Raw genomic sequence first — 25,915 nt, forward strand, 5'->3', positions numbered from 1 at the left:
TGATGATAGAAAGATTTATTTTACTTGCTCGTAATGCCCACATCCTAAAAACAGATATAAAAGGTTTTAGCTGCAAAGAAAAGGCAGAGCAAAAACAGATGTTTACACTTTGGAAAGCAAAAGGAAAAAAAAAACCAAAAACAAAAAACTCAGGCACAAAGTTACATTCATTAATTTTCAGGAGCAGCAAAGGAATGTCCTACTGAAAAAGGGCAGGGGAAAGCAAAAAACTTTCATATCCTTCTCCTTGCTATGAGATCATGTGGGTCATTTTTAAAGCCATTCTGAATTCTCAGAAACATTAAGGTGTGTTTCTTTGTAACTTTGCATGTTTCTGACATCTTAAAAGATGCACGAGAGGCCCTGTCAGAGGCATTTAGTCTGTTCTCCAATTGCATTTAACATACCATATTATTACACTGGCACATTCACCACTTAGTGACGATTGTTACAAACAACTCCGTTGTAAGCTAAAAACCTGATCAAATTGCATTTCAAAAGCAAGCATGATCTAAACTCTGTTTACACCTCAGAAACTATTGAAGATTTTTATTTTAAAATAGCAGCCAAGCAACTTAAAATTTTCTCAAGTGTTAAAACCTTTCAAGTGGCAGCCCAAAATCAATTTTAGGAGATATCACCCTTTGAAAACAAGGCTTTGTCCTTAAAGAAAAAAAAAAAAGAAGAGCCAATACCACCTTATCACTACAGTCTAGTCAAATAGATCTTTCCCCTTTACTATAAATACTAAAATATTTTAGTTCCCTCTAGATACAAGAAGCTGGGAAAATGTTTTTTTGTTCAAGGTTGCTCACTAAGCTAGAGAGCAAAGAGGTGTTTATTCACAACCTTCACCCCACCCTGTAAGACAGCCCCTTTGCAGTTCTCAGTACAGATATACATGAGGTGGGTACCAAATCCAGTGGCTTCAATATACATGGCATAAAAGTGAAGTTTTACAAAGTTATCATCAACTGAATTTCTCTAGTGCAAGGTAGATTCCCCAGCAAGCAGCTTCATTATGCACCTATATAGTCTCTTAGGCTACCCCCAAAAATATTTTCAATATTAAAAATGCAAGTCCTGGCAAGTTCCTGCAACTTAAAGTGGTATATTATCTTCCTTTTAGGCCCAGTTCTGCATTGCTCAAGTCAGTGGGAGCAGCCATGCATCCTTGCAGACATTTAAAAGTAGCTTAGTGCAAATATGTCACTTCTACATCCAGTCTTCAGATCAATGCTCAGTAAAGAACATTCTAACAGTCAAACCTAAAGGAAGCCATCTTGTTTAGGCTTCAGCACTTCAGAGGGTATCACCACATTTTTGAAGGCTGGGGGGAGTGGGGAAGAGGGAGTTTAGGAAGGGCAGCTCTCCTTTGTTAAGAGGTATAGAAGGAATATTGGTAGACTACCTAGGACTATGCATGGGGAACAGCTCAGCATTTCTACTGGGGACAGGAGAGAATTGATTCAATACACCAGCAATGAGAACTTTGAGAGACTTTGCTACAAGAAGCTCAGATTCCTTGAGGATTCCTCTTTGCCGTCATCAGAAGGACAACAGATCAGATTAGGAATAGGAGTGGAGAAGGAAAGGGAGTAAAATGGTCATCTCCTCCCCCACTCCAATCTCCACCACTTCCCTTCAGTTGACTGATTAGGAATTGCGTTTTCCTACCTTAAGCCACGGCATGACCACAGAGTCTGCTATGATGACCCCATTTTAGTTCCCTGTCCACTGAGGATTTGAAAACCAGCCAACGTTCTCATTCATGTGAGAGGCTGCCTGATGCACTCATCCTAGGAAACACTCAAAGTAGCAAATACATATATAAAAGCCACCAAAGAGAGAGGAGAGAGCGTGCTCTAAAAGTCTAAAAAGTGAACAGCATCAGTTTTGCAAGTACAATCATTCTTTCTTATTACATTAGTCTTCAGATTTTCAGCATTTTTCCAACCACAAAGCTGCTAGAGTTCATTTTCCATTCAAACCAGCCACTCAAGGGCACAAAGTGGTGTAAGAAAAATCTGGCAAAGTAACTTGCTTTTAGAACTCATCCAACATTTTAATTCTGATCAACATGCGGAAGGTGGACAATATCCTCCATTTCCTGCAGCTGCTGTTTGACTCCTACCAGCATCAGCTGCCCACCCAAGAACATTTATTTTTATTAAGCCTTACCAAGTATTTCTCCTCCTCACCTTTTCCATGCCTAAACCGCTGTCTCTTTATTATGCTTGTCCAGTCTCTTGGGGCAAACAATTTTTGTTTCACATAACTGCAGAATGTCACATTACTGAACCATGGATGTTTTAAGACTATATTCTCACAATTTTAGGGGGGGAACATCTCTTCTTTATTTCAAATCCTTGTAGATTCTTCTTGCCCTTTTTTTGCCTGCTTTCACTACAGGAAGTTGCATTAACAAGTCTGTTTGAATGAGCCTGGCTGTAACTCAGGAGACAGAGAGAAAAATGCAAAGTCAGGAACAATTCAGAACTTTTCACTTTCCACTCACTTCACTTTCTAGGAAGTCTGTATTCTCAAACTTTTGTTTCACAAAACACAGCTGGACTATTCACACCAGCTCCTGGATGAACGAGGAAAGACTATCCACATGGGACGGCTCTTCTTTCTAAAAGCTGAACTTTACTGGCATCGACTCTTTTGTTCTGGTCCCTGCTTTTCTATTCCTGAATATGGCCTTATCCTGAGACCACTAATTTGGGATTTAGCACCAAACCTGAAGCCAAGCCAGAACCATTATGAAGTCTGAGGCAGAAACTGTGGCATGTGGCTTTATAGTATGCAGCAGAACTCAACAGAATTACCTGCAACCCTTCTAGAAGATAGCATCTCAGATTCAGGTCACACAAATACTTCTACACTACACTTCAACTCAGAGCATCAGCTTGGCACCACTCAGAAGCCAAGTTTCACTCTGAGCCATAAGCTTTGACAGACAATGGTCAGCTTCATTTCACTGTAGTGGGAGAGCCTTCCAAATGCCAGTCCTTGTTACTTGTATATATGCCCTGTATATACACCTAAATCCACATGTGCTTTTTATGGAGAACAACTAAACAGACAAGAGCTTCCCCACAGCAGCTTGATCCAGATTCCCTGCGCTCCAAGTAACTGCAGTACAATTTCTTCTGCGTTTCAAATAGCTCTCTCTCTTCTTGACTCTATAGGCAACAACAGCAGTAGGCACCAGCTTACACAACCCTCCTTCACCTGTGCATTTCTTACCCCGTGCTACCTGGCCAGCGATCAGGGGTCAATTCTGAAATGTAGCTAAGCACATCTGATGGGCATTGGAGGAAGTACATGTGCATGCAAGTAGGCAAGACACAACCTACCTGCTTCCTCCTCTATTCACAGTGTGCAATGGCATCTCAGTAGACTCCCAAGTGAAAGGATAGCTGCAGCAGAAGCATGGGCCACCTTCTAGCCAACAAAATCAGCAACACACAAAACAGACTCCTTACAACTTCAGTCTTGTTACAAAAAACCTGCATTTTACTTCCATTCTCTAGTCTTCAGTGCATTACAGAACCATCTCTTCCTCCTCACCAGAAAATTCTTCTTCTTCCTCTCCTCCACATCTGCTAATAGCATTGCAAACACTAAAAATTGCTAAGTTAAAAATCAGTAGTGGTGCCCATAGAGACATGTTAGAGAAATAATAATAAAAAAAACAAACAAACTCAGGATTGATATGGTAAGAGTGAAGTAGAAAATTTGTTGATACTCCCCCCAACCCCCATAAGCATCAGGGACATGTTCCCAGTTGACACAGCTGGGTAGCAGACAGGTGCCTGTATGCTGCAGGAGAGGGAGGAGAGGCAGGAGGCAGAAATCTTGGGCCAAGATATTTCATGACTTATGACACCTAAAAATTACTTAAAAATAAGGAGGAGAGCTGGAACAAACAAGAGGTTCAAACCATAAGCCTGCACGTGGTCCTGGAGCTCTCCTAGCCAACTACTGGCTACACGAAGTTCAAGATGAGCAATTAAAATGCCACCAGGGATGCTGGGTAATGGAAGTCTTGCTGACACCAGTTTCCATGCCAGATGGGTTAGCCACCTCTTGGGGAAAAAAAAAAAAATCTTCCAAAAACACTCTCTCCTATAACCGACTGGTGGATATTAGTGGAGCTCCTCCAGAGATCCATTTTCACTGGGTAGTGTCCCATTCATCTCTAGGGTGGTCTCAGTACCCAAATATCCCAGTAGGATTTCACTGCGCCGCCGAGAGAGCTGCAGAATGTCTTCTGCCAGCAACTGCACTGTGGTGTATCTCACATTGTCCAGGTCAAACATGTCCTTTAAATACTGCACAATCTGGTGCTGCAGAAAAGAAGGAGAGAAGTTTGTAGAAAAGAGACATTTGCCTCCCTCTCCCATGCCTAGAATCAAGCAGAGTCAACGGTTCTAATGTCAAACAGCATAAGGTACATGGCTAAGGGAACTGCGGCCATACATAGCTGTTCAGAAGTCTCTGTGGCAGAAAAAACAAGATCTGTTCTCAAATAAATCCAAACCTGATAGCCACTTAGAAAAAAAGAGCAGAGAAATAAAGGCAGTGTTTTGTTTTTTGGTTTTATTTTAAATCGATATTACTCTTCAGGGCAATATCTACTGCAACAGTTTTAATTCAGTCTTGAAACAAAGGAGAAGAAAAACATGCATTCATAAGACACTACCATGAACATTTAGGCTTTAAGGTCTACTATAAGTCCCATATGATCTCAAGCAATGCATTCAAATGTTAGATCCATTTGTCTCTTATTTTTATAGAATGAAAGCATGGATTTTAAGCACCATCTCTTTACAACTTGTTCTCACTCCCAACTGTGCTGCTCCAGTAAGAATTCTTGCAAATCATAAAATATAGTCTACTGAACTGAAGAGCAAAAGTTTTATTAAGATTGATCATGCAAATCCAAGTATTTTCTTGCTGCTCTGGTAGATGCCCTTCTGTGAGAGTATGTGCTCACAGCTTTGCATGAGAAGATGGCAAGCATCCCACAAAGCAGCATGACAAGACGACCAGCTTACCTTGAAAAAACCGCAGACCTCAGACAGTTGCTGTTTGGGCCCCAAAAAACCAAAAGCTAGAACAGGACTGACATGCTCCGATACGGAGTAGAAATGGGAGATAAAGCCATCTGGTACCTGCCATTAGGAAGTAATTGAGAAAAAAGTCAGAATTTTAACAAAGAATTTTTCCTGAAGAAGCTAGGCTTATGAAGACAGCCTGGCTGGCCACTGAAGTGCAGCGGGTTCTGAACTGGGCAGTGCAGCTAGCATGACCCAGCCAGCTGTATTACTGAATATACTGGCAAGAACATCTGCATGTGGCCATTACTGTATAATACTGGGCACTTCATAGGTCACAGCCCCAAGAAATCAAGTGAAGAGGAGGAGACTTGATACAAAAGAACTTTCAAGAGGCCTCTGAGGTTCCTTCAAGCACAGGAGTCAGTGTTACCGCTGCTGTTTCAGATGTTGGGAACAGGGACATGCACTCTGTTTTTATGACTACCCTATCTGGATTTGTCAGGCTCCAGATCTATTGGCAATATTAGATTTCATGCAGTTCCTCCGCACACAAATCACCTATTGCTACTTGTTTTACTTACCATCAGAAGCCTCCTCTTTGCCTTCAGAACAGACCAGCAGGCAGTTGCTAGGGCCTACAATTAAAAACAAGGCAACTATTTAAATACTACTGCCTTTCCAGAACAGGAGGCAATTCACTTATCAACTGCCATTATGAGAGCCTTGAGCTTTTCCCATTCCTACCCTTCTGCAGCCAACAATTCCAAAGTTAAGTCCATTAGAAGCCTCACAAACTGGAAGCAAGAATGGTTTTGGAGTGGCCCAGCTAAACCAGCCTCATAGCTTATGGATCAAGGCTCATGCCACATGACATAATCCCTACTGTACTTCAAGTCAAAACCTTTCCTGCAGATCACTCCATTTACCAAGACACTGGGCAACCCCATATATTGGCTAGAGGGACAGAAAAGCTATTCCTTTAATAAACTTATGTTCAACCAGAGAAAATAACAACCAAAGCTCTCTGGCCTTTAAATCATACTAGTGGAATTCTGAATGAGAGCCACCCTCTAACATACCGTCTCCTTGAAGCTATCAGAGAGCCAGCGGTTGCGTAGGACAGCTAACACAGAGGAGGGAGGGTTTTCCAGGTCCTCAAAAGCATCCATGAGAATGAAATCCAGCACAATATCAAAGAAACTCATGCACACCACCTGCCAGAGGACACAAGAGTTTGTAGAGGAACCAAATCTAGAGGGACCAACTGGGAAATGGGCTCTATTTGTTAGACAGAGCCAAGACAAGCTTGCCACTGATGTAAGTAGGCACAACTCCACCCATTTCAGGTTAGCAGCTTGAAGTTAATAGAACCATTTACGGCAGTAGCTGGCAGGCCTAGAGACTGTCTTGTGTTAAGGGTAAGTAGATGGCAAAACAAATGAAATCAAATGCAGCTATAAAACTTTACAATAGCTGTGCTACTTGAGGCAAGCCAAGTCAGTACAGCTTCAAGAGTTAATCTATCAAAAAAAGTTTCTCACTGCATTAAGTTATGCTGAAGGGAGTCCAAGCCCTGAGCTCTTTTAACTCACCACTGTGACAGGCCTAAGGCAAGGGCAGGCAATTATTTCAGGTGGAGGGCCACTTAATGAGTTTTGGCGAGTTGAGGGCTACATGGGTAGCTTTGCTCCTTGACAGCCGTCCTGCCCCCTGGTCACCATCTTTCGGCCAGAAGTCCCACCCCTAACCCCTGGCCTTTGCCACCAGAAGTCCTTCCCTTGCCTCCCAGAAATACTCCTTTTGGGAGTGGGGGTTGCCATCTTAATAGCAACAAATCATACACTAGAGGTCAAACACCTACTATAATATATTTTAATGTTATTACAAACATACTTTTATCTTGATTTGTGTTTGCATAGTGTATAAATCAAGGTGACTGCATAATAAAACTCAAAAATAAATTCTTAGTCTTGTGCATCATGGGGGGGTAAGTGTATGTGTGGTTGTATGGTTAGGTGTGGCATAGGGTATGTTGGGGGGTTGTATATATGGGGGATTATGGGGACAGGGTGTAGCATCTGTGGGGTGAGGGAGGATGGAGAGGTGTGGGGACCACCCCCCCACACAATCCCCCCCGTGGCACACTCAGGGTGCTCATGTCTGCACAGGTGCTGGTGCCCAGTGGGACACAGCTCTGGCCAGTGCTGCACAATCACAGCAAGGGGCACCGCCTCTGCCAGGCAATCTCTATCACCGGTGCTCCCTGCCACACACCTGCAGCCTCACCACACTCATGGCATGGGGAGGGAGAAGCCCTAGGTGCTGGCCAGCTGCCTTCCCCGCTAGGGCTGCATGGCACAGGAGGGAAGCCCCAGACGCTTTCCCCGCAGGGGGTGAAGGCAGCCAACTCCACCACTTGGAGCTTCCCTTTTGTGCTGTGCAAGCATGGCAGGAAGCACCAGCAATAGAGATGGCCTGGCAGAGGCTGCACTCCTCATCCCAATGTGCAGCACTGGGGCACTGCACCTTGCCAGGCACCAACACCCCAAGCCCCCCGCCTGCTGTTACTGCTGCCGCCACTGCCACCCCACACTCCCTTCACACCTACACTGCCCACCTGAGCTCCATGCTCCCTCCCAGCTGCACCCCTGCCCCCACAGCAACTGGGAGGCAGGGGAAGCCAAGCAGGTCTCCAGGGGAGATGCAGCAGCAGCCGCTGCCACCTCACCTGGAAGCTGTGTGCTAGCCAAGCTTGGCCCTTCCACCCACAAGGGTGGGACCGGGGTGCAGTAGGGTATGTCTGGGGAGGTGTGTACATGTGGGTGCCTTGCTCCCACCCCTTGTGGGTGGAAGAGCTGTAGGTAGGGTAAAATTTGTTGGTGGGTGCTGTGGGCCAGAAGAAAGTCCCTGGCGGGTCAGATCTGGCCCACGGGCTGTATTTTGCCCACCCCTAGCCTAAGGAGAGCCCATTCCAGAGGTAAACTTGTAAAACTTTGCACTTTCAATGTTTGGAAGGGGAAACTCTAGCTCTTAACATTAGGGAGAATGAAAAGCAGTTGCAATGTCAAGGTAGTAGCTTTAGGTCCTAGCACAGGGGTGGGCAAAATGTGGCCTGTGGGCCAGATGCAGCCTGCTAAGACATTCTATCTGGTCCGTGGGACCCCTAAAAAAAAAATTTTAGAAAAATATTTATCTGCCCCAGGCTGCCGGTCACACAGCTCTCAATAGCTTGCCAAAAGTCAGTAAGCGGGCCCTCCAGCCACAATTATTGCCCGCCCCTGTCCTTGCAGTACCAAATGGTGAAGTATCCAGTTACTTCATTTACAGGTTTCACTCTTGGATTGCCCCAGTGTAAATTCTGCTCAGTCTGTACTTCTGTTCTTTCTAGACAGAGAGAGAGAGAGAACGCAAGCACTATCACAAACCCCTCTTCCTTCAAGCTCCTGCTGAGTAGTTGGCCAGGTGTCTTGCTTCAGTGCATAACACAGCATCTCCTCATAGCTTTCCAGAAAGGCTTTGGGGTTCTTGGAGAGAATGAAGAAAGCAGATATTAGGGAAAGTTAGAAGCAACACAGTCCCACTTGGCTATTAATCATTTTCAGAGTCTATTCTGAGATGAAAAACCCTCAAAGGCTGCTGACAGACTGAATGCAGCATGTGCCCCCCCAGTGTGGGGGGGGGGATGTACTAAGCTTAAAGCAAAATGCTGTTTTGTTCTGTTCGTGTCTGTAAGCAGCCAAAATGATTTCTAAACACTCCATCCAGAATATTAGGTCAATACTAGCCAGGCTTTGCAAAATGGGATGGGTTTGGGACTGCCACCACCCTGCTTTCCAGCTTTGTATTGCTGGTGTTTGGGGAATCATGGGAAAGACTATACAAATGCCTGAGTACACAGATGTTCTTGTAGCTGACAAAACCGATTCCAACAGGATTTGATCATCAATTAGCAATACAGAAAAGCAATACTAAAAGCTACAGGTTGGTGTAGAAGACTAAAAGCCACATTGAGATATTCCCTACTCATTGCCCTCAACAGAAACAAATGCACCATTGAGGCAGATGGATCTACTGAAAAACCAATGAGGCACCATATCATTGATGATGGCTTTGGAGTAAAGACTGTATTCAAAGAGTCTCACGAAAGGTTTGATGAAGAGAGGGAATTAGTTGTCTTCTTCCCAACTCAGTTATCAAAGCAAGGTAAAAATCCAGTGGAGGACCAGTGTATGAGTGATGCCCCTTTGCTCATGCAAGGGGCACCCAAGCTGTATGCTGCTCACAAGCTTCCTACCTTCTCAGCCTTTATCATTAGTCCTCTCACCATCTGTTTTCCAACCTCCCCAAAGAACAATTGGTTGCTCTCATCCTTCAGGAGTTCCTGTGAGAACAAAGAATCTTCTTTCACCAAACAAGCCAATATCATTCCTAGTTCTAGGAGTGAGTGTGGGGGAAAAAAAAACTGGGAGTCAAAGTAAGAGTGCTCATACCTGTGAAGCAGGCAGTGCTGGCTGTCATTTTTCCTTTGACCCAAGTGTAATTTAACACAGAATCCGCCCTGCCCAGGGCAGCAAGCACTGTGAAGCTTAACTGACTTCTGGTCACTCAGCAACTCCTCTAGCCAACTACTAGTTATACTGAGAAATTCTAACAGAAAAAAATTCACTCTAGTCCTCTCCAGCTAGAAGGAGTGTTGGTGCAGAGATGAGTCTTAAAAAGGTAGGGTGTGTAAAAGGAAAAGGAATGGAAAGGTGGGAGAGGGGCTCTCCTCTAGAAATCAAGCACAGAGGAAGATAAGAATCCTGGAGAAGCAGCCCAGAAATACATGGGGTGGTACAAGGGTGCTTGTGTGTCACTGTCCTAAGTCTTGAGGTATTCCCCTACAGATTGGGTAGCCAGGGACAGAAAGCCTTTCATACTTAAACTCAGGGGTTCCAATCCAGCCAGCTGCTGGAAAAAGCTGCCAAGTGGTGTATAAGAGGTATGTTTATCACCTCCAGGCAGTTCCCAGGAAACTGAGCATTTAAGTTACAGAACTGCTCCAGCAGAAGCTTGGGTGCCTACCTTGGCCAAAGTCACTGCTAAAATGGGCACAAAGACAACCATGCTTTCACCATACCAATGTTTCTGGCCCCTTAGTAGGAGCATGTTTTACCCATTTGCGGTTTTCATTCTTGTAAATGAAAACATGGTTGCCATGCTGAAGGGATACTTAAAGGAACGTTTTAGGAGTCTGGAAGCCTTAGAGCAGAACCTGCGATTGCTTTCTAATAACCAAAGAGTTCCTACCTGGAAGGCTTGCCTGATACAGTGCAGCTTTGCCAGGAAGTCCTGATCATTGTAGCAGCCTAAAAGCTCTGTCCTAGAAAAGAAGAAAGCAGAACATTATAGGCTCCATCAAACAAGAGATGACTTCTTGTAAAAGGGCATGCAACAGAGATCTTGAGAGTTGACCTCTTAAATTCCTAGGCCCCTTCAGGAAAACAAATATATAAAATAAATAATTTGCAGGCATTTCTCACACAGAATTAACCCAAGCCACAAATTCTTTTCCTACAGGTCACTGAACTACCTTTAAGCAGTCTTTGTTCTTTAAAGTACATGGCTAGATTTAGATCAGCAAATCTTCTCTCCAAAAGGGAAAAAATTATGCATCCCATAACTAGTTTCTTGATGCAGTCTTAGTGGTTTTCACAGCAAGAGAACATAGCCAATTTTAAAAAGTCAAATTAAAGAAGGCTTAACAGCATCAGAAATCTATAGGTAGTTTGTATTTCCAGACCAGCAGAGATGGTGCTATGAGTTTCTCTTGATCTCCCGAAGAGAACGTCCTAGCCCCAACACTGAGGTCTATACTACAACGTGCCCCAACACCGAGGTCCTACCACAAGATCTTACCTCTGCCTAGAGTTGTCATAATACTTAGAGATACTAACCTTAGTGTTCTGCAATTAACTTTCCCTTCTTCCACCAAATGCAGAGCTTCTTCATATGCAGCTGCTGGCTTGGAGAGATAGAAAGGTATTTCCCCAATTTGGAGGGAGTCAAAGAGCTGCCAAAAAAAGCAAAGGACGTAGGAAGCAGAAAGACAGTTACATCTCTGCAGGTCAGAAAGCAGCAAGAGGGCAAAATCCAACTGATGCAGAAAGCATTAGTGTGCCTTATTTTAAATATAGATTTCAACCCCCATTACAATTCCTTTTCTTTCAGTTTTCTTAACTCCAGCATGGCCCAGAACCTTTTGCTACAGCTGCAGTATAAGCCATGTTTAGAAATGCTTTTACAGTACTAGTTTAGCTGTTACTTTGAGGTAGCAAACATCTAGTTATCCTTCCCATGGGTTTCCCCAAAATTAGGAACAGAGAGTACCAATTCCCACTACATTAGGAGTAAATGGCATACAGTGGTTTTATTGATTTATTCTAAAGAATAAAAACTGAAGTCACCTCTGCTGCAGAGAAGAAGGAGTCCTCAGAAGTTGAACTGTCTTCACCATCTGTCCGAAGTCTCAGTGACCCGTCCGTCAGTGGAAGCATAAGGGTCCTCTCTGAAACAGAGAAAAGAAAACACAACCATGGGGCTCCAGACACCTGCTTTCCTCTCTCTAGATTGCCATTCCCCCCCTAGCGTATTCCCCTCCCCCCAGGAATAAGAGCCTATGACAGTCCCCCCTGCGCTCCACTCCACAGTCGCCTTTAAATGCCTGTCACCTCTTTGACTTGCTCAGAGAGATTTGTTTGGCCTTTAGGAGACATATGGTTGACGAACTGCATTAAGAATCCTGGACAAAGCCCGAGGCTTCCTCATTTAATTACTGTAGCCCCCTGAAGAACTGTGCTTTTCATTGAGTGACTCTAGCAAATGCCTGCCTACTACTAGGAAGATAAAAAGGGTTCTATAGAGCTAGATTAATTAGCTTCCTCAGTCCTGTAGATGAAGCAATAAATCAGAGGCCAGGGACCAGCAGTTGACAAGCTACAAAGCATTGCATTTTTCTGGTGCAAAGCTTGTTCACAGGTTGAGTTCCAAGAAAAGCATCTGTCTGTCCATCTTATACCACCAAACTCTGGCTCAGCCACTCATCTCTAGCCTCTCTAAATGGATCAAGTCTTTTCCTATGCCCAGTATATGCCCTTGCGCTCAGTTCTTTTCCCCAGTGTGATCAATTCCAGGTTATTCAAGGCTGTATGTCTTTATCCATCTTCAAGATCCCACTTACCCAGGTCTAGCAGCATGCTGTCAGAGGGGAGTGTAGACCCAAATTCTTCCTGGAGGTGATATGCCTGGTGCAAGAGGGATTCAAGCTTTTCAGCAAACTCCTTTTTTGGAGACTCCTGCTTGAACAACAAATAGCATACTTACAAACCTACTAGCCTGCTCACAATAGCAATTTGTCATCATTAGAGATGCTAATAGGACAGTTTTGAAGGGAAAGGTCAAGAGCCATGTTTTACACATTGCAGCTTAGCCAGGGACCTAAAGTGATTCTTCAGCTAGGCATGTTAAACTGACAGTACAGAATGAACAAAGTAGGGGGCAGCACAACTTATATACACACTTCCCTTCCAGCTTTCTTCATTGTGGCTTTTGAACTTTAGAATGCTGGGGGGGAGGGGGTTAAGACTCGGGTCACTAACCCATCGCCTCTAACCTTCTAACACACTGGATATCACACAGAGGAGTTCAGTGAGGTCAGCGCAGCCTCATGTAGAGGTTTGTTCACATCACAAAACCTGCACAATCCTGTCAATTTAAAAGGCCAAAACCAAAATAGCAGTGTACTGAGACCGACTTCATGGTGGCATTAGACACAAGTGAAGTTTTCCATTAACACATTTGCACATTATCAGTAAGAGTTAGCAACAGCTTGCATAATGCCTACCTTCACAATACTTTGTTTAGAGCTGCACTTTCACAAGCAATTAAGCCTACCACTTGGAGAGTTAACAAAAGCACAAAGTTTTGGTTATGCAGCAACTGTTTTTAGGCTAACTGTAACAACACAATGGCAAACAGCAAAAGAAGAATTGAGGTTTGACTTGCATAAATATTACAGAACACAAAAGCAAACATCTATGAGCACTCGTGGTGCTCTGGCGAGGTGCCGGAGGACTGGAAGAGGGCCAATGTGGTCCCTATCTTCAAAAAGGGAAAAAAAAGAGGACCCGGGAAATTACAGGCCAGTTAGTCTTACCTCAATCCCGGGTAAGCTCTTTGAAAAAATTATCCTGGCACACATCCAGGAGGGCCTTGCGGGGGAATGCATGCTCAGGGGCAACCAACATGGGTTCATCAGTGGCAGGTCTTGTCAGACCAACCTGGTGGCCTTTTACGATCAGGTCACCAAATCATTAGACGCAGGGGTTGCTGTGGATGTAGTCTTTTTGGACTTCCGGAAGGCTTTCGACACTGTCTCTCACCCTGTCCTCATCAAAAAGCTGGGAGACTGTGGTGTCGATGCCCACACGGTCAAATGGGTCGCCAACTGGTTGGAGGGCCGCACCCAGAGGGTGGTAGTGGATGGGTTCTTCTCGACCTGGAAGGACGTGGGCAGTGGGGTTCCGCAGGGCTCGGTCCTCGGGCCCGCACCGTTCAACATCTTCATCAGTGACTTGGATGACGGGGTAGAAAGCACCCTGTTCAAGTTTGCTGATGACACTAAGATGTGGGGGGATGTGGGTGCACTAGAAGGGTGCAATAGGCTACAAGCTGACCTTGACAGGTTGCAACGGTGGGCGGATGAGAATAGGATGGGGTTTAACACTGATAAGTGCAAGGTGTTGCACATGGGGAGGAAGAACCGGCACCACACTTACAGGTTGGGGAACTCCCCTCTTGCCAGCACGGAGACGGAAAAGGATCTTGGAGTCGTCATTGACTCCACGATGAACATGGGCCGGCAGTGTGGGGAGGCAGTCAAGAAGGCCAACCGTACCCTGTCATGCATCCACAGATGCATCTCGAGCAGGTCCAGGGAGGTGATCCTCCCCCTCTATGCGGCTCTGGTCAGGCCGCAGCTGGAGTACTGCGTCCAGTTCTGGGCGCCACACTTCAAGAGGGACGTGGACGATATGGAAAGAGTCCAGAGGAGGGCCACTCGTATGATCAGGGGTCAGCAGGGCAGGCCTTATGAGGAGAGGCTACGGGACCTGAACCTGTTTAGCCTCCACAAGAGAAGGTTAAGGGGGGACCTTGTGGCCTGCTACAAACTGGTCAGGGGGGATCAGCAGGTATTGGGGGAGTCCCTGTTCCCCCGTGCGCTGCCAGGAGTGACCAGGAATAACGGTCACAAACTGGCGGAGGGTAAGTTTAGATTAGATATTAGGAGGCGCTACTTCACAGTCAGGGCGGCTAGGGCCTGGAACCAGCTTCCAGGGGAAGTGGTGCAGGCTCCTAGCCTGGGGATTTTTAAAAGGAAGTTAGATGAGCAACTTGCCGGGGTCATCTGACCCCGGTGCTCTTTCCTGCTAAGGCAGGGGGTCGGACTAGATGATCTACCTAGGTCCCTTCCGACTCTAGCTACTATGAAACTATCCCACGTACTTAAGACACCAAATTCTGTTTATAAGTGCCACAGGGTGTCTTTCACCAACATCTGACTCCTAAAGAATTCTGACTTTCATCCCTCAAATACAGCTGCCTTTTTAAAGCTCCGTAGTCACTATTAACCCTCTTCCATTGAAGATCCCCCTTTTTAAAAAAATCTGCCTCTGAAAGTTCTCCCAGATTTACAGGGTCAGCATGCCACCTGTAATCCTAAAATATAAGCTACTGCAAACTCTCTCCTTCTAACCTCTTAAGTGACCATTTTTAGCTATTAAGTTTTTCTTTTACTAAGAAAAGTGCATGACCATACCATAGTCCATTTAAAGTGCAGCCCAAGAGAACAACTGATAAAAGCAATGGAACATAACTACCTCCAATTTTAAAAGGCATTAAAAAGGAGAGACAAACAACATTGTTAGACAAAACCTACTTTTGACCTTGTTTATTGCTGGATTTGTTATTTTCTTTTCCTGGCCATACCCAGCACTGGATTTAAAACTAACCTGTGTGACATCACCTGCTGTGACAAACTGGAAGCACAGGGGGTGGGGTGGGAAGAGATACAGGGTTCTTTCCTTAGAGGCTCACCCATTCAGTAGGGCAGACAAGTTATACTTCTGAACATACCAGAAGGGTGTATGTAGTCGCCCCCAGACCTGCTCTTCAATGCTTGATCTCCCACTACCTCTTTTCTCTCCAGTTTGGTGCCTCACAATGTTCACTGTGGAAATTGCAGAGGAGAGGCAGGGAACTTACCTCTGACAGCTCCCCTGACATGGACTCTTGGTGTTTCTTGTTCTCCCAGGGGAGTGAAGTGCTGCTGCTGTCTCTCTGCCGTACAGTCAATGCCTGCTCCCACTTCTGCAGAGCTTCCTCAAACAGCTCCATCCCTGCCCGATGCAACCAAACAGTGAAACTGAAGAGCTTGTTTAGATGGCAGAGGAACGTAGCGACCAGTAAGGCTCCTTGTTCGCTCGGGAGGAGGCTTTCCTCTTCTCAGAATGCTCTCTGAACCCATACGGCAAAAGATACTAACTTAGGTATTTCCATCCTTATGGATATGTTCTTTATTTATCTTAGGATTAAATAAGACCATTTCAGCAAAGAGCATCAACAATGTTACTTCTGAAGCATATTTTCCCCACTTAATAGCCTGGAGGGGTGGACCTTGTCATTACACAGGCATTGAGACCATCTATCAAAGGACAGGAAAAGGGTTTCTCCAAGTTAAGCACAGAATTTGCCAATAGAATTGCATTGGACTTCAGCATGGAAAGGGATGGTGTTTTCAGGATAGGGTTGGGAGCCACTGGTGGACCTGGTACAGAGGCAAGGACTAACTGCACACAGAGACTCAACCCCTACTCTCCTCACAGCAAGCCCTGCAGGGCAATGTTAAAAAAACATGATTTACCTTGAATATAGAGGCTTTCAGCACTAGAGTCTCCAGCAGCTCCAGGATCCTCCATTGCTCCTGTCTCCCAGAGCCCTGCAGCTGCTGGTGTTGGGCTGGAAGAGTTCACAGCCACTATCTGGCCCGTAAGAGGAGAAAGAACAACAGATGCTGTAAGACTTCCTTGCAGTCTAACAAAAGCAGCAGAGAGCTGATCTTTGCATTATGGTACCTGCAGATACACCCTCAGCTATTTGCCATTTTGAAATTTGTACTTGTTTTTGGCATTCGCTTGCTTTTCCAAGGTGGGAATACCAGTGTTCCGCATCCAAATGTGTCCTCCCTCTGCAAGTGTTCGTGCTAGTGGAGGACAACAATGGGAAGTGGCTACCTTAGAGGGAGCTGTAAAGTGCCAAGCTGCTGCAAACCAAGTTCTCCAATGATAAGCAACATCATTCAACAGAGCAGAGAGTATCACATCCTCCCCCTTGCTTCTAGCCAGCAGCAAGCTAACGTCTTTAGACACAGAAAGAAAAAAGGCTGTGCAATCACCTCTCCCTGGCTGCACCTGCAAAGATATAAACAGGCATCGCTGAAAAACCCAGGCTTTGTTCATGTTGTGTGCACTTATCTGGGATACTTGGACAGGGAAGGGGGCAGGTGCATGAGAAAGACACTGCAACACCCATGACAAAGTAGGGGTGGGACAGGAGACGAGACCGCTGGGAAATAAATGACAGGCCCTATCCCCATAGGAAAGGGAAGGCAGTGGCTGGGAGGCAAATGCAAACATAAAGAGGGAGCAGGTTACTAATGAAAACAAATAAGACAGGACATTTGTGCCAGAAAAGCAAGTCATTCTTTTCTTCCTAGTCAAATGCTCTTGGTGTGGGGCTAGAATAGAAATGAGAGTTTACAAGATCTGTGTCATGGTTCAACCAGAAACCTGGACATGTGCCATGAGAGCATTTTCTGGTCAAATGCTACAGGCTAGCAGGGCTAGATTCAGATGTTTACAATTGCATAAGAATTGTTCCCAGCTGCAGCAAGTCACAGAATACTTGACTTCATTTTACTTCCTCAGGCTCAGTTCAGATGTCAGCCTCTTGAAGGCTCAGATCAAGTGTAGTTGCTGGTACCGTAGCTCATGAACAATTGCCATGACTAATGTTCTGTATCAGCAGAAAGCAGAGATTCCAGGTACCATGAAGCACTTGTGCCAGAAGCAACTGATGTTGGGGAAACAGTAGTGGTTATCAAGGGGCTTAGCCTGTCTTCAGAGCTCCAAGATGGTGCTCCCAAAACCAAACAGGTTAGAAGTCCAGTCTCTAGCTTAGGGATAAAGTCCCTTTAGTCTGAGGCAAGAAAACCAAACCAAATGATCAGTATGTCTAGGGGCAGACTACAGCCAGCTATAGATGTAACCCTGACCTTGAACTTCTGTGGAGACCAAAAAGGTGCAAGCCAAACACTCCAGCCTGCTCACCAAATGCTGTCAGGACATAGGAGTCTTCCCTTTGACCTGTTTCAGGAGCTATTTTGGCAAACTCGCCAGAATTTAGTAAGTTTTTAGCCGAAAACAGAATGATTTTGAGGTGCATCTCTGCAGCTGCGACATAGGTCTCTTTCTAGGTCATCCCAGTTGTTCAAACCCAACTTCCAGCAAGAGCCAAGATATACAGCGGAAGTAGCAGGAAGTATTGAAAGCGGTGGGGGGAAAAAAGGCAGGAATTCTCCAACTCATCTCTCCCCACTAAACCTACACAAACGTAGAATATCCCACTTGTTTGAAGCACATTGTTTCACAAGAGAAGCACAGAGATTCAAAACTATTTCCACATAAAATACTGGTATTTTAAAGAAGTCAAATTGCATTTAAATTTATTGTTTCTTCCCAGATTAGATTGACTTACCCTTTTTTGCACAATTGGAGGCCCAAAATTATGAGTCAAAGCATACCACCAATTTGCTCTGCAACTTCTCTCTCATATCCCTGGATGCAGGAAAGGGGGATGATTTGGTCTGTCTCCCTTTTCAACCTACTGTGAACTGCAGAGGAAGGCAGATCTTCTGCAGCTTTGCAGGAACCTATCCCCCAAACAACAGCAGCAATGATTAGATCTCCAGCCTAATTCACTTTAATTTGGGTTCACACCTCATTAACAGGAGATAGTACTTCACCCACCACTCCTCTATAACCCTGCAGCTAAAGCAGTGGCTTCAGTGGTTCAAATTGGCTCTGGCCCACTTGATACGGTTGTGGCTTTTATAGCACAGACAGGTTCTGAAGAATTTCCACTTTCATTTAACAAAAAACAAACAAGAAAAAGCTTCCAACTCTCATAGATAGAGGAAACTTTTTCAAATGCAAGTAAATGCCTGAACTCCAAGCCTGAGCCAGTCACCGATTTGATTTGCCTGGGGATTCAGACTTGCATTTCAAGCATTTACTCACAAGCCTGAATCCACCAGCTATGCAAATCAGTGGCTGAGAAGTGTGATTTCTGCCCCACCCATTCATCTGGATAGGGTAGTCATTCTAAAACCTAAAGGTGGTTTTGCTCAATGGCACCACCTGTTTTGCCAATGCTGATCATTTTAACAGAGGCAACAGGAACAAAGTGTCAGGGAAGAAACTACAGAGGAAATGATCAAACAAGACAGAATTGAAAAGAAAGGGCAGAAACAGCAGCTCTCAAAGAGGAAGACTTCTCAGCCGAGTAGTGCTATAATATGAAGCTAAAGCATGAAACCAACAAGATACAATCAAAGTGCATAAGTGCTAGATTTATCCCTTGATCTCTGTGCAGGCCTTCATTTGCATTAGGGGATATCCTGACTCATGGAATGCAAAAAGGAACTGAGCCCTTGCTACAGAGTGCCAATTCTCCTGAGTCTAAAAAAAATTAAAGATGTTAGAAACCTTAATTTACACCTCACTAGGTCGAGCAGAGAAGAGGAATTTTGCACTAAGAAAAGCCAACATTTGGAATTTTCACCTATTTTTATTGGGGAATGTCAGTGGCAAAACAGTATCACCTGACCCCAGCTGACTTTCCTGATTAAGTGCAAGGAGGCTGGACCCAATGATCTTGCAAGGTCCCTTCCAGCCCCTTACAATCTATGAATCTAGCTGGAAAATGGGTCCCAAATGAAAAAAAAATATCCCACCCCCAATCATTCCATCCAATTAGGCAGCTTAATTGGGAAGCAGTACATTCCAGCAACATGGGGAGAGGCTGCTTCTGAGAGACCATGAATGACCTTTCAGTGGTGGTGAGAGTTTCAAGGCTTGGCAGGCAGAGAAGAGGCTGTAGCCATATGGCCAGTTCTTGCCCTATGAGTGAAGGGAGAGGCTGAGAGGAGAACTAAAGGAGTCTGTGGATTCAAAAGGTGGGCTTTACAGACCTGCACTGTGTGCTCCAGCTGCACTGGCCCTGGCCTATACTGCAGGTCTCAGGAAACTTCCCACCACCCCCCTGCTCCATCCATGAGTGCTGGTGTAGAGCTGTCCAGCCTACAGGAGTCGGCCTCATAATTATGCTGGCAGAGCCCCCTAGTGGAGATGCAGTGTATACCAACAGGAGTATGATACATTAGGCATTGGCTTCCCATACAACAGAAGCTGAACTGGCCAAAAAGTTCCTGTGTTACCATAGTTGCAGCTCCACCAGAGGTTTTGTCTGTGTGATTCCCACCCGCCCTGCCCGTGCATGTGTCCCCCATATGTGTGCACAACCCCCAGAGCCTATGTAGCCATGCTGGCCAAACTGTAGTGTGGACAAACCCTACGCTAGCATTCCCAAGAAAGCAGTTGGGAAATGCAGAGAAGCTTCCCGAGATGTCAAAGCAGATGAGGGTGCAGTATGGGAGTTACTTATGCCTGCTACTAATGCAACTGGAGTGTGGGAAGCCTCAAGCAGCAAGTTGGTAAAAAGCTGAGTATGCATTCTCCTGTCAGCCTCTCTCTCCACCCACGGGACTGGTTATGACTGAAGATTTCCCATTTGTCTAGGCCATGGAAGTACCAACAACATTTAACAGATGCCCTTTTTTCTTCCTCAGAGACTAGTTGGGTGAGAAGAAACCCCTCCCCATAGTGCCAGGATTAACTCTTATCCAGACAACTGAGCTAATTAATTATAAACCCATCAACACCTGAAAAACACTCGGGACTATTTTTTTTAAATGGCTTAGCAACGGAGCAGACTAGCTTCAGGAGTGTTAAGGGGACTAGACCATTTTAGCTGAACCAGTCAAGACTACCACTAGTTTGTTAACATTTGACCAGGTCCCAAAACTAAGTCTCACTCATGGGCATAAGATGTTTTACTACTGATTAGAAAGGGGGTTACCCTGCAATTAGCCCTAAATGTCTATACTTGTGTAAGGCACGATGTTGCAGGTGACAACGTTTATGGTTTGAACTAAACACATATTTGGCTATACAGTGCTCTTGTGCTCTCTCTCTCTCTCTCCTTTCAGTAACTGCAAACACCTCAAAAGTCATTGCAATGCTATCCCAGTTTGTTTGTGGCTCCAGTCTCCAGACCAGTGGTTCTCAGCTTTTTGGACTCAAGGCACTGCTCCATAACTTTTGGAAACTGAGTTGCAGCCAACTCTAAAAACAAATTTATATGTTACAGAGCTCACCTCCTTGCAGAGGGGGTGGAGAATCTGGCCTGCATTTATCTACTTAGTTTATCTGCTTAATCACCCATGCCTCAAGGCACCCTTCAAAGGATCTAGCAGCACCCCAGAGTGCCCCTGCACCCTGGTTGAGAATCACTACTCTAAGCAGTAGCCATGAATGTCTAACTGGAATTGAAGTTGTGAAGGGTGATCAACACCACAAAACAGGCCTTTAAAAAGCACCTTTTAAGTACCAATATCTCATTATCTATCAAAAGCTCTGGCATAAAAGTGATGCACGTGGGTGCAGCTCAATGCTCCTGAAAGCATTAATTCCAGTTGATTAATAATCCTACTAAATGTAGATAAGTAGATGCGACTCCTTCCTCTGTGCTGCTACAGCAACGGTGAAAGATTTCTTACCGAGGCAAGGCTGTGGGAGGAACCAGAGCGTTTGCTGGGCTCAATGGAGGAAATCCCGCTAAGCGTGTCATTGCTCTTGCTGCTTGGACTTTGTACTCTCCTGCTGGAATATCCTGCAATCAGGAGGGTTGCAAAAACAAGCCTTTAGGTCTTCCTGCTCTGTTTACACCATTCGAGGGGAAAAAAAAGGAACCTATGAAATCAGATGTGGTGTTGCTCTTTCCTGCCTGTCCCTTTCTGTACCAGGTTCGCACCACTGGGAGCAAGATCCCCTGCAGGCTGCTGAGAGGGCTGTGCCATCTCCAAAAGAATCAGCTCTCAGTGGGGTGTGAAGCGCTAGCAGTCGCAAATAAATCCGGTTCAAAGCAAAATGGTTTCATTGCAGCCTTGGATAGTATGGGGAACTGTGATTAGTTAGTGACACAGAACATGGATCTTCTGGGTTAAGGAGTCAGCAGATGGAGGGGGCAGCATATTTCTAATAACTAGAGCTAAGAATTAGGGTGCTATTGTCTAACTTGCTGTCGCTTATCCTCTGTACCTCAGTTTCCTCATCTAAGATGAGGATATAAATATGTACTCACCTCTCTAGATGAAAGGAAGCATGCAAGTATTATTGGAGAAACATTAAACATCAGTGCCTCAGACCCTTCATGCTATGCAGAATGCTACAAGTCACTGTCACCAGTGCAGGGACAGTGGTAATTCAGCAGTTTGTCTGATTTCCCCAGAATATTTACACAGCTCCATAACTTCACAACACCATGCACACATTAATCAAACCTAAAAAACTTCCTGTTGGGCAGTTTTTGTGCTCTATCTTTTTTCCCCAAACAGGGAAACCACAAATAATAGGCAAGGTGACTGGCCCGTGGTCACAGAGCAAATCACTGACAGGACTGACTTAACATTCAGACCCTTTTGACTGAATCTAAACTACACTGTCTTCTTTACTGTTTGGTGACTGACAGAACACAGGCCATGGCATGCACCCAGCCACCCTTACCAAGTGAAAATATTGTACAACGGGCCTGGCATTTCCTTTATTTGTTAAGAGTAATGGCAACTGTGAATCTGGATCGCCACTGTTTGACTGCTTGTGCTGTTAAGGTAGTAATCTTGCCCTTTTTACCATCTATTCTGTATTGTCACCTTTATTAGGACACTGTCTATTTTTGGCTCCCAATCTCATTCTGCTCCTTTAAAGTATGAGGAACTACCTTCCAACACAATCTAGCCATCTGCTTGGCATAACCTGGGATTCTGTCCTCCTCCATGTCTCCTCCTCCCAAATAATAATGCTCCCATAAACATCATAATTTCTCCCCACCATTTTCTCTTGTGATACAAACCTTTTTTCACAGACGGGACTTTCCTGGTTGATAGGACAGGGACAGGGACTCCTCCAGGCTTGAGACCACACTTCTCTGGAGCTATCTGTTTCTTTCGACGTCGACGCCGCTTCAGCTGATGTGCAGCAAGAGCCAAGGCAACTGTTCCAAGAGCTGTGGCGAACAGCACCTTCCGCAGGCCAGGGGAGAGCCGCAGCTGAGAGAAGACAGACTTTAAACACAAAAGATATTAGAAAGCAATGATATTAATATTATCTCCACCTCCGGATTTCATCCAGAACAGCTAGACTCTAAAGATACTTTATAGTTGTTTTACCAGTGAAATGTAGCCAACAGAGCAACTGCTTAATAGCATGCAGTTGGACAGAATGTATATCTGATATAACCCCATAAAGTCAGCAGGGAAGGGAGTGGGAGTGGGAGTGCGTGATGTTTCAGAGACTTGAAATCACTGTTTGTTGTCTGTGTGTAGAGATTAAAGATCTCAAGGCACTTTTCCAAAGACAAGGTTGCCAGTGTCCAGCCCAATACTTTCTAATACCCACACTAAAAAAAAAAAAATCCCAAAAAACCCCCCCAAAAAACCAGACATAAAATTCTGTCACCCTTTTAATCAACAGCAAAAGGTTTCACTGACATCACTGGTGTCTAGATTTCACCCCAGAAGCATATCAGTCCCCTTCATAAGAAGAACTTATTTTAGGTCCAGACAGAACTGAACAGAGGAAGAGAGAAAGGAGGATAACACACTGTCCTACTGGAATCTTTGAAACAAAGTTACCTTTGTTTTCCAGGAAGAGATACTCTGAGAAATGAGAGCTGAGAGGTGTGTCAGGTAGGCCATCTAGAAGGGCCTAGGTAGCTGAAAGATGGGTTAAGAGGGTTTGCAAGAGAATTTACACTTTAGATCAGGCCTGAAAATGTCATAAGACAGGATCTAGCATTACGTAATAGAAAATTATAGTGTAATTATTAATAAAGGTCCTATTGCTAGTAAGAAGCAAAGGGTCAGAGTTATGTTACTAACCTCAGTTCTGAATATCCTGATTTACAGGTAAGATTCATTTGCCCAAATATTGAAGACTGAAATATTAAGCATGATTTAAGCAACAAAAAAAAAGTGTACTTTCATGTCTCTAAGGATGACCCACAAGTTTTGCTGAGCAGAAAGAGAATGTGGCAACGAGAATGGGGCATGAGCGATTGTAGCATTATAGAAATGTCTGCTCCAACATCATAACTAGCACTTTTTCAGAAGTGCATAAAACCAGCTGTTATGCTTTGAACTGTGTTTTTCCTTTTAATTATTATTTGGCTTAAAAGAGATCTTTTAAAAATGTGGTAAAATATTTATCAACTTCTCCAGGTATCATACTGCAGCTTCCTCCACACATATAGACTCAGTGAATTCAGAGTGAATAAACCCAAAAACTTTTCTGTTGAGAATGTAGCAACTTGTGTATTGCTGGATGGCAAGAATGTATCCATGCCTTACTTCAAAGCATCATCTTTCCTCAAATCCCTTCTCCCCAGCCAAGTGTCCCATCAGTGACACAGCCACCTGCAGAGCTCCCCCCTTAGGTATCCTAATCAGTCCCTCCAAACCTTTCCAAACCTCTCTGGGCCTCTCACAAGAAACCTCCATTTCTGACTAAGGCAGCCTCCTGCAACCCCCACAGCAACTGTCACTCCTCCTCAACACCCTCTGATTCTTCCTTCCCCCCATTCAATTAGCACTGACTCTCTGCCTTCACCCCTCCAAATGAACTGCTGCAGGCAGCTCTGCAGAACCATGCATACAACCCAGGACTCTTTTACTTATTTTTATTTTTTTTACCTGCCCAAAGGTTGTGTAAACAAACACCGGGATCTCTGCCACAGTCATTGCCAAGGCTTGGATGATAGACATTCCCTCGGTTCTTTGAAAGGCCATTTCTGAATGAGGCTGCGAGTACCCGCAGGAGTCAGTGTGTGGGAAGGACACTTAAGGAACCATTCAGAGCTCAGAAAGAAATCCAACTTTGTTTCAACATGTGTCTCAGGATTGCAGGGGCAGTCTCCAGCTGGGAATTTTCTTCCTGCATGAAGAAAGGAGGTGAAGCAGATAATTAAACAGAAGCAAGGTCTGCATGGTCTGACCTTCAAAGCACATTACAATCCATGTCAAGCAGCAAGACACCTAGAATGGACTCAGCCACAATCTCAAACCTGCTCCTGCAAACAGCGCTATCACCTGCCTCTCCAATGAAACAAGGAGGATTTTCAGTCCTTTTTTTTTTTTTTTTTTTGTCACCAACCTTTTTCTATACCAGGACCCACCTGTATACACCAATGGCCACTCCCAACCCACTGCCCTTTGTCCCCAGTGTGTGGGCACAGGGGGCCCAAGCAGCCCCTCGCAGCCGGAGCTCTGCCAGCCTGCAAAGGAAGCGCCACCATTTCCCAGGTTTTTCCCCTTAAAGCTTGTTTGTGACCCTTTCCTATATTCTCACAACCGCGAGTTGAGAAGCACTGCTCCGGGAAGGGCTTGGGGGCATTTCCAAAGCAGCGCAACCATCTCAGCGTCGTTTGGAAGACAAGGTTATGGACAGCGGCTAAACCCTGTTGCCACCCATTTGCCCCCAAACTGTTTTAACTTGGCAGTGAAACTATGCTGCATTTTTAAAATCCGGCCCTGCAGCAGCACGGCCCGCAGAGCTCCCCCACACCACGGAGCGAGGTGGCAGGGTTTTGGGGGTGACACTTGCTATGGGACAAGACCCCGCATGCAAAGGCTTGCCCCTGAAGGGCTGCACCTCCTACCCCCCGGCACCCACCTCCTGCCCAAGCCCCGCCTGCTCAGGGAAAGCCGCCCCAGCCAGGCCCTCCCTGCAGCATCCCCTCCCCGCACTGCACAGCCCCAACAAGGGGACACCATGACGGCCCCCGCCCCCCTCCCGCCGGCGAATAGTACAGCCCGCGCCCTGCTCAGGCCACCAGCCCGGCCGCTACCACGTGCCGCGGGGGGGGGGGGCACGCTCTCACCCCGCCGCGTTCCATATCTTCGGAAGGGCAGTGTCTCCTTCCCTTGGCGCAGCCTACGCCGACTGCCGCGGCGGCTGAGAGTGAAGGCGTGACCGCCGAAAGCCACCACCCGCCGCAGCCAATCCAAGCAGGAGGATGTGCCCGCGCTGGCCAATCACGGGACTCCTCCGCTCCGGCTGAGGCTACGGCTGCGGCGGGGAGTGTGGTTGAGCCACGAAGAAGTGAGGGCCCAGCCGCCATTGACAGGTGATCCAAGCAGCAATTAAAGGGGCCCTGCCCCCAGCTGTCCACGTGTCCCCACCACAGCCCAGGGTGAGCCTCCCCCTCTAGAACACCCTTCCCCCACTCACTCACACCCACCCAGAGATGAACCAGCCATGATACGGCGCTCCGGAGCGAGATAGAGACGCTGCGGAACCTTCCGCGGCGGCGTCCCCTTTAAGAGCCCTGCGCGCGGATGCCGGAGCGCATCGATG

At 45.7% G+C, this 25,915-nt stretch overlaps 1 protein-coding gene across 3 annotated transcripts; it reads right to left on the bottom strand.

Annotated features, from left to right (window-relative positions):
• Positions 1-25,844, bottom strand: MIGA2 (mitoguardin 2). 3 transcript variants are annotated; one of them, XM_090022698.1, is made up of 16 exons: positions 25,800-25,844; positions 24,253-24,493; positions 22,416-22,626; positions 21,064-21,176; positions 16,030-16,147; positions 15,372-15,505; positions 12,289-12,406; positions 11,516-11,616; positions 11,006-11,121; positions 10,359-10,431; positions 9,364-9,450; positions 8,495-8,593; positions 6,149-6,283; positions 5,651-5,704; positions 5,067-5,183; positions 1-4,355 (listed from the first exon to the last, which is right to left on the bottom strand). In XM_090022698.1, exons 2-16 carry the CDS (start codon positions 24,346-24,348, stop codon positions 4,155-4,157), a joined length of 1,773 nt encoding a protein of 590 aa, XP_089878824.1. In that variant the 5' UTR covers positions 24,349-24,493; positions 25,800-25,844; the 3' UTR covers positions 1-4,154. The 3 variants fall into 3 exon arrangements, with proteins under 3 accessions (XP_089878824.1, XP_089878822.1, XP_089878825.1); XM_090022696.1 differs by lacking the exon at positions 25,800-25,844 and adding an exon at positions 25,440-25,666; XM_090022699.1 differs by lacking the exon at positions 25,800-25,844 and adding an exon at positions 25,440-25,658 and having other exon boundaries at positions 12,289-12,403.
• Between the last annotated feature and the right edge of the window lie 71 nt (positions 25,845-25,915).

This window comes from Crocodylus siamensis, chromosome 11, assembly GCF_052110815.1.
Source record: "Crocodylus siamensis isolate JL-2025a chromosome 11, ASM5211081v1, whole genome shotgun sequence".
Taxonomy (NCBI): Eukaryota; Metazoa; Chordata; order Crocodylia; family Crocodylidae; genus Crocodylus; species Crocodylus siamensis.

Excerpts from the sequence above, each read along its gene's own strand:
- MIGA2 (XM_090022698.1), bottom strand. The coding sequence starts at position 24,348 with ATGGCCTTTCAAAGAACCGAGGGAATGTCTATCATCCAAGCCTTGGCA. Across the intron at positions 9,451-10,358 it reads GTATCAGGCAAGCCTTCCAG|GAACTCCTGAAGGATGAGAG; the intron begins GTAGGAACTCTT and ends TTGTTCTCACAG. Across the intron at positions 5,184-5,650 it reads CAAAGAGGAGGCTTCTGATG|GTACCAGATGGCTTTATCTC; the intron begins GTAAGTAAAACA and ends TCCTAATGGCAG.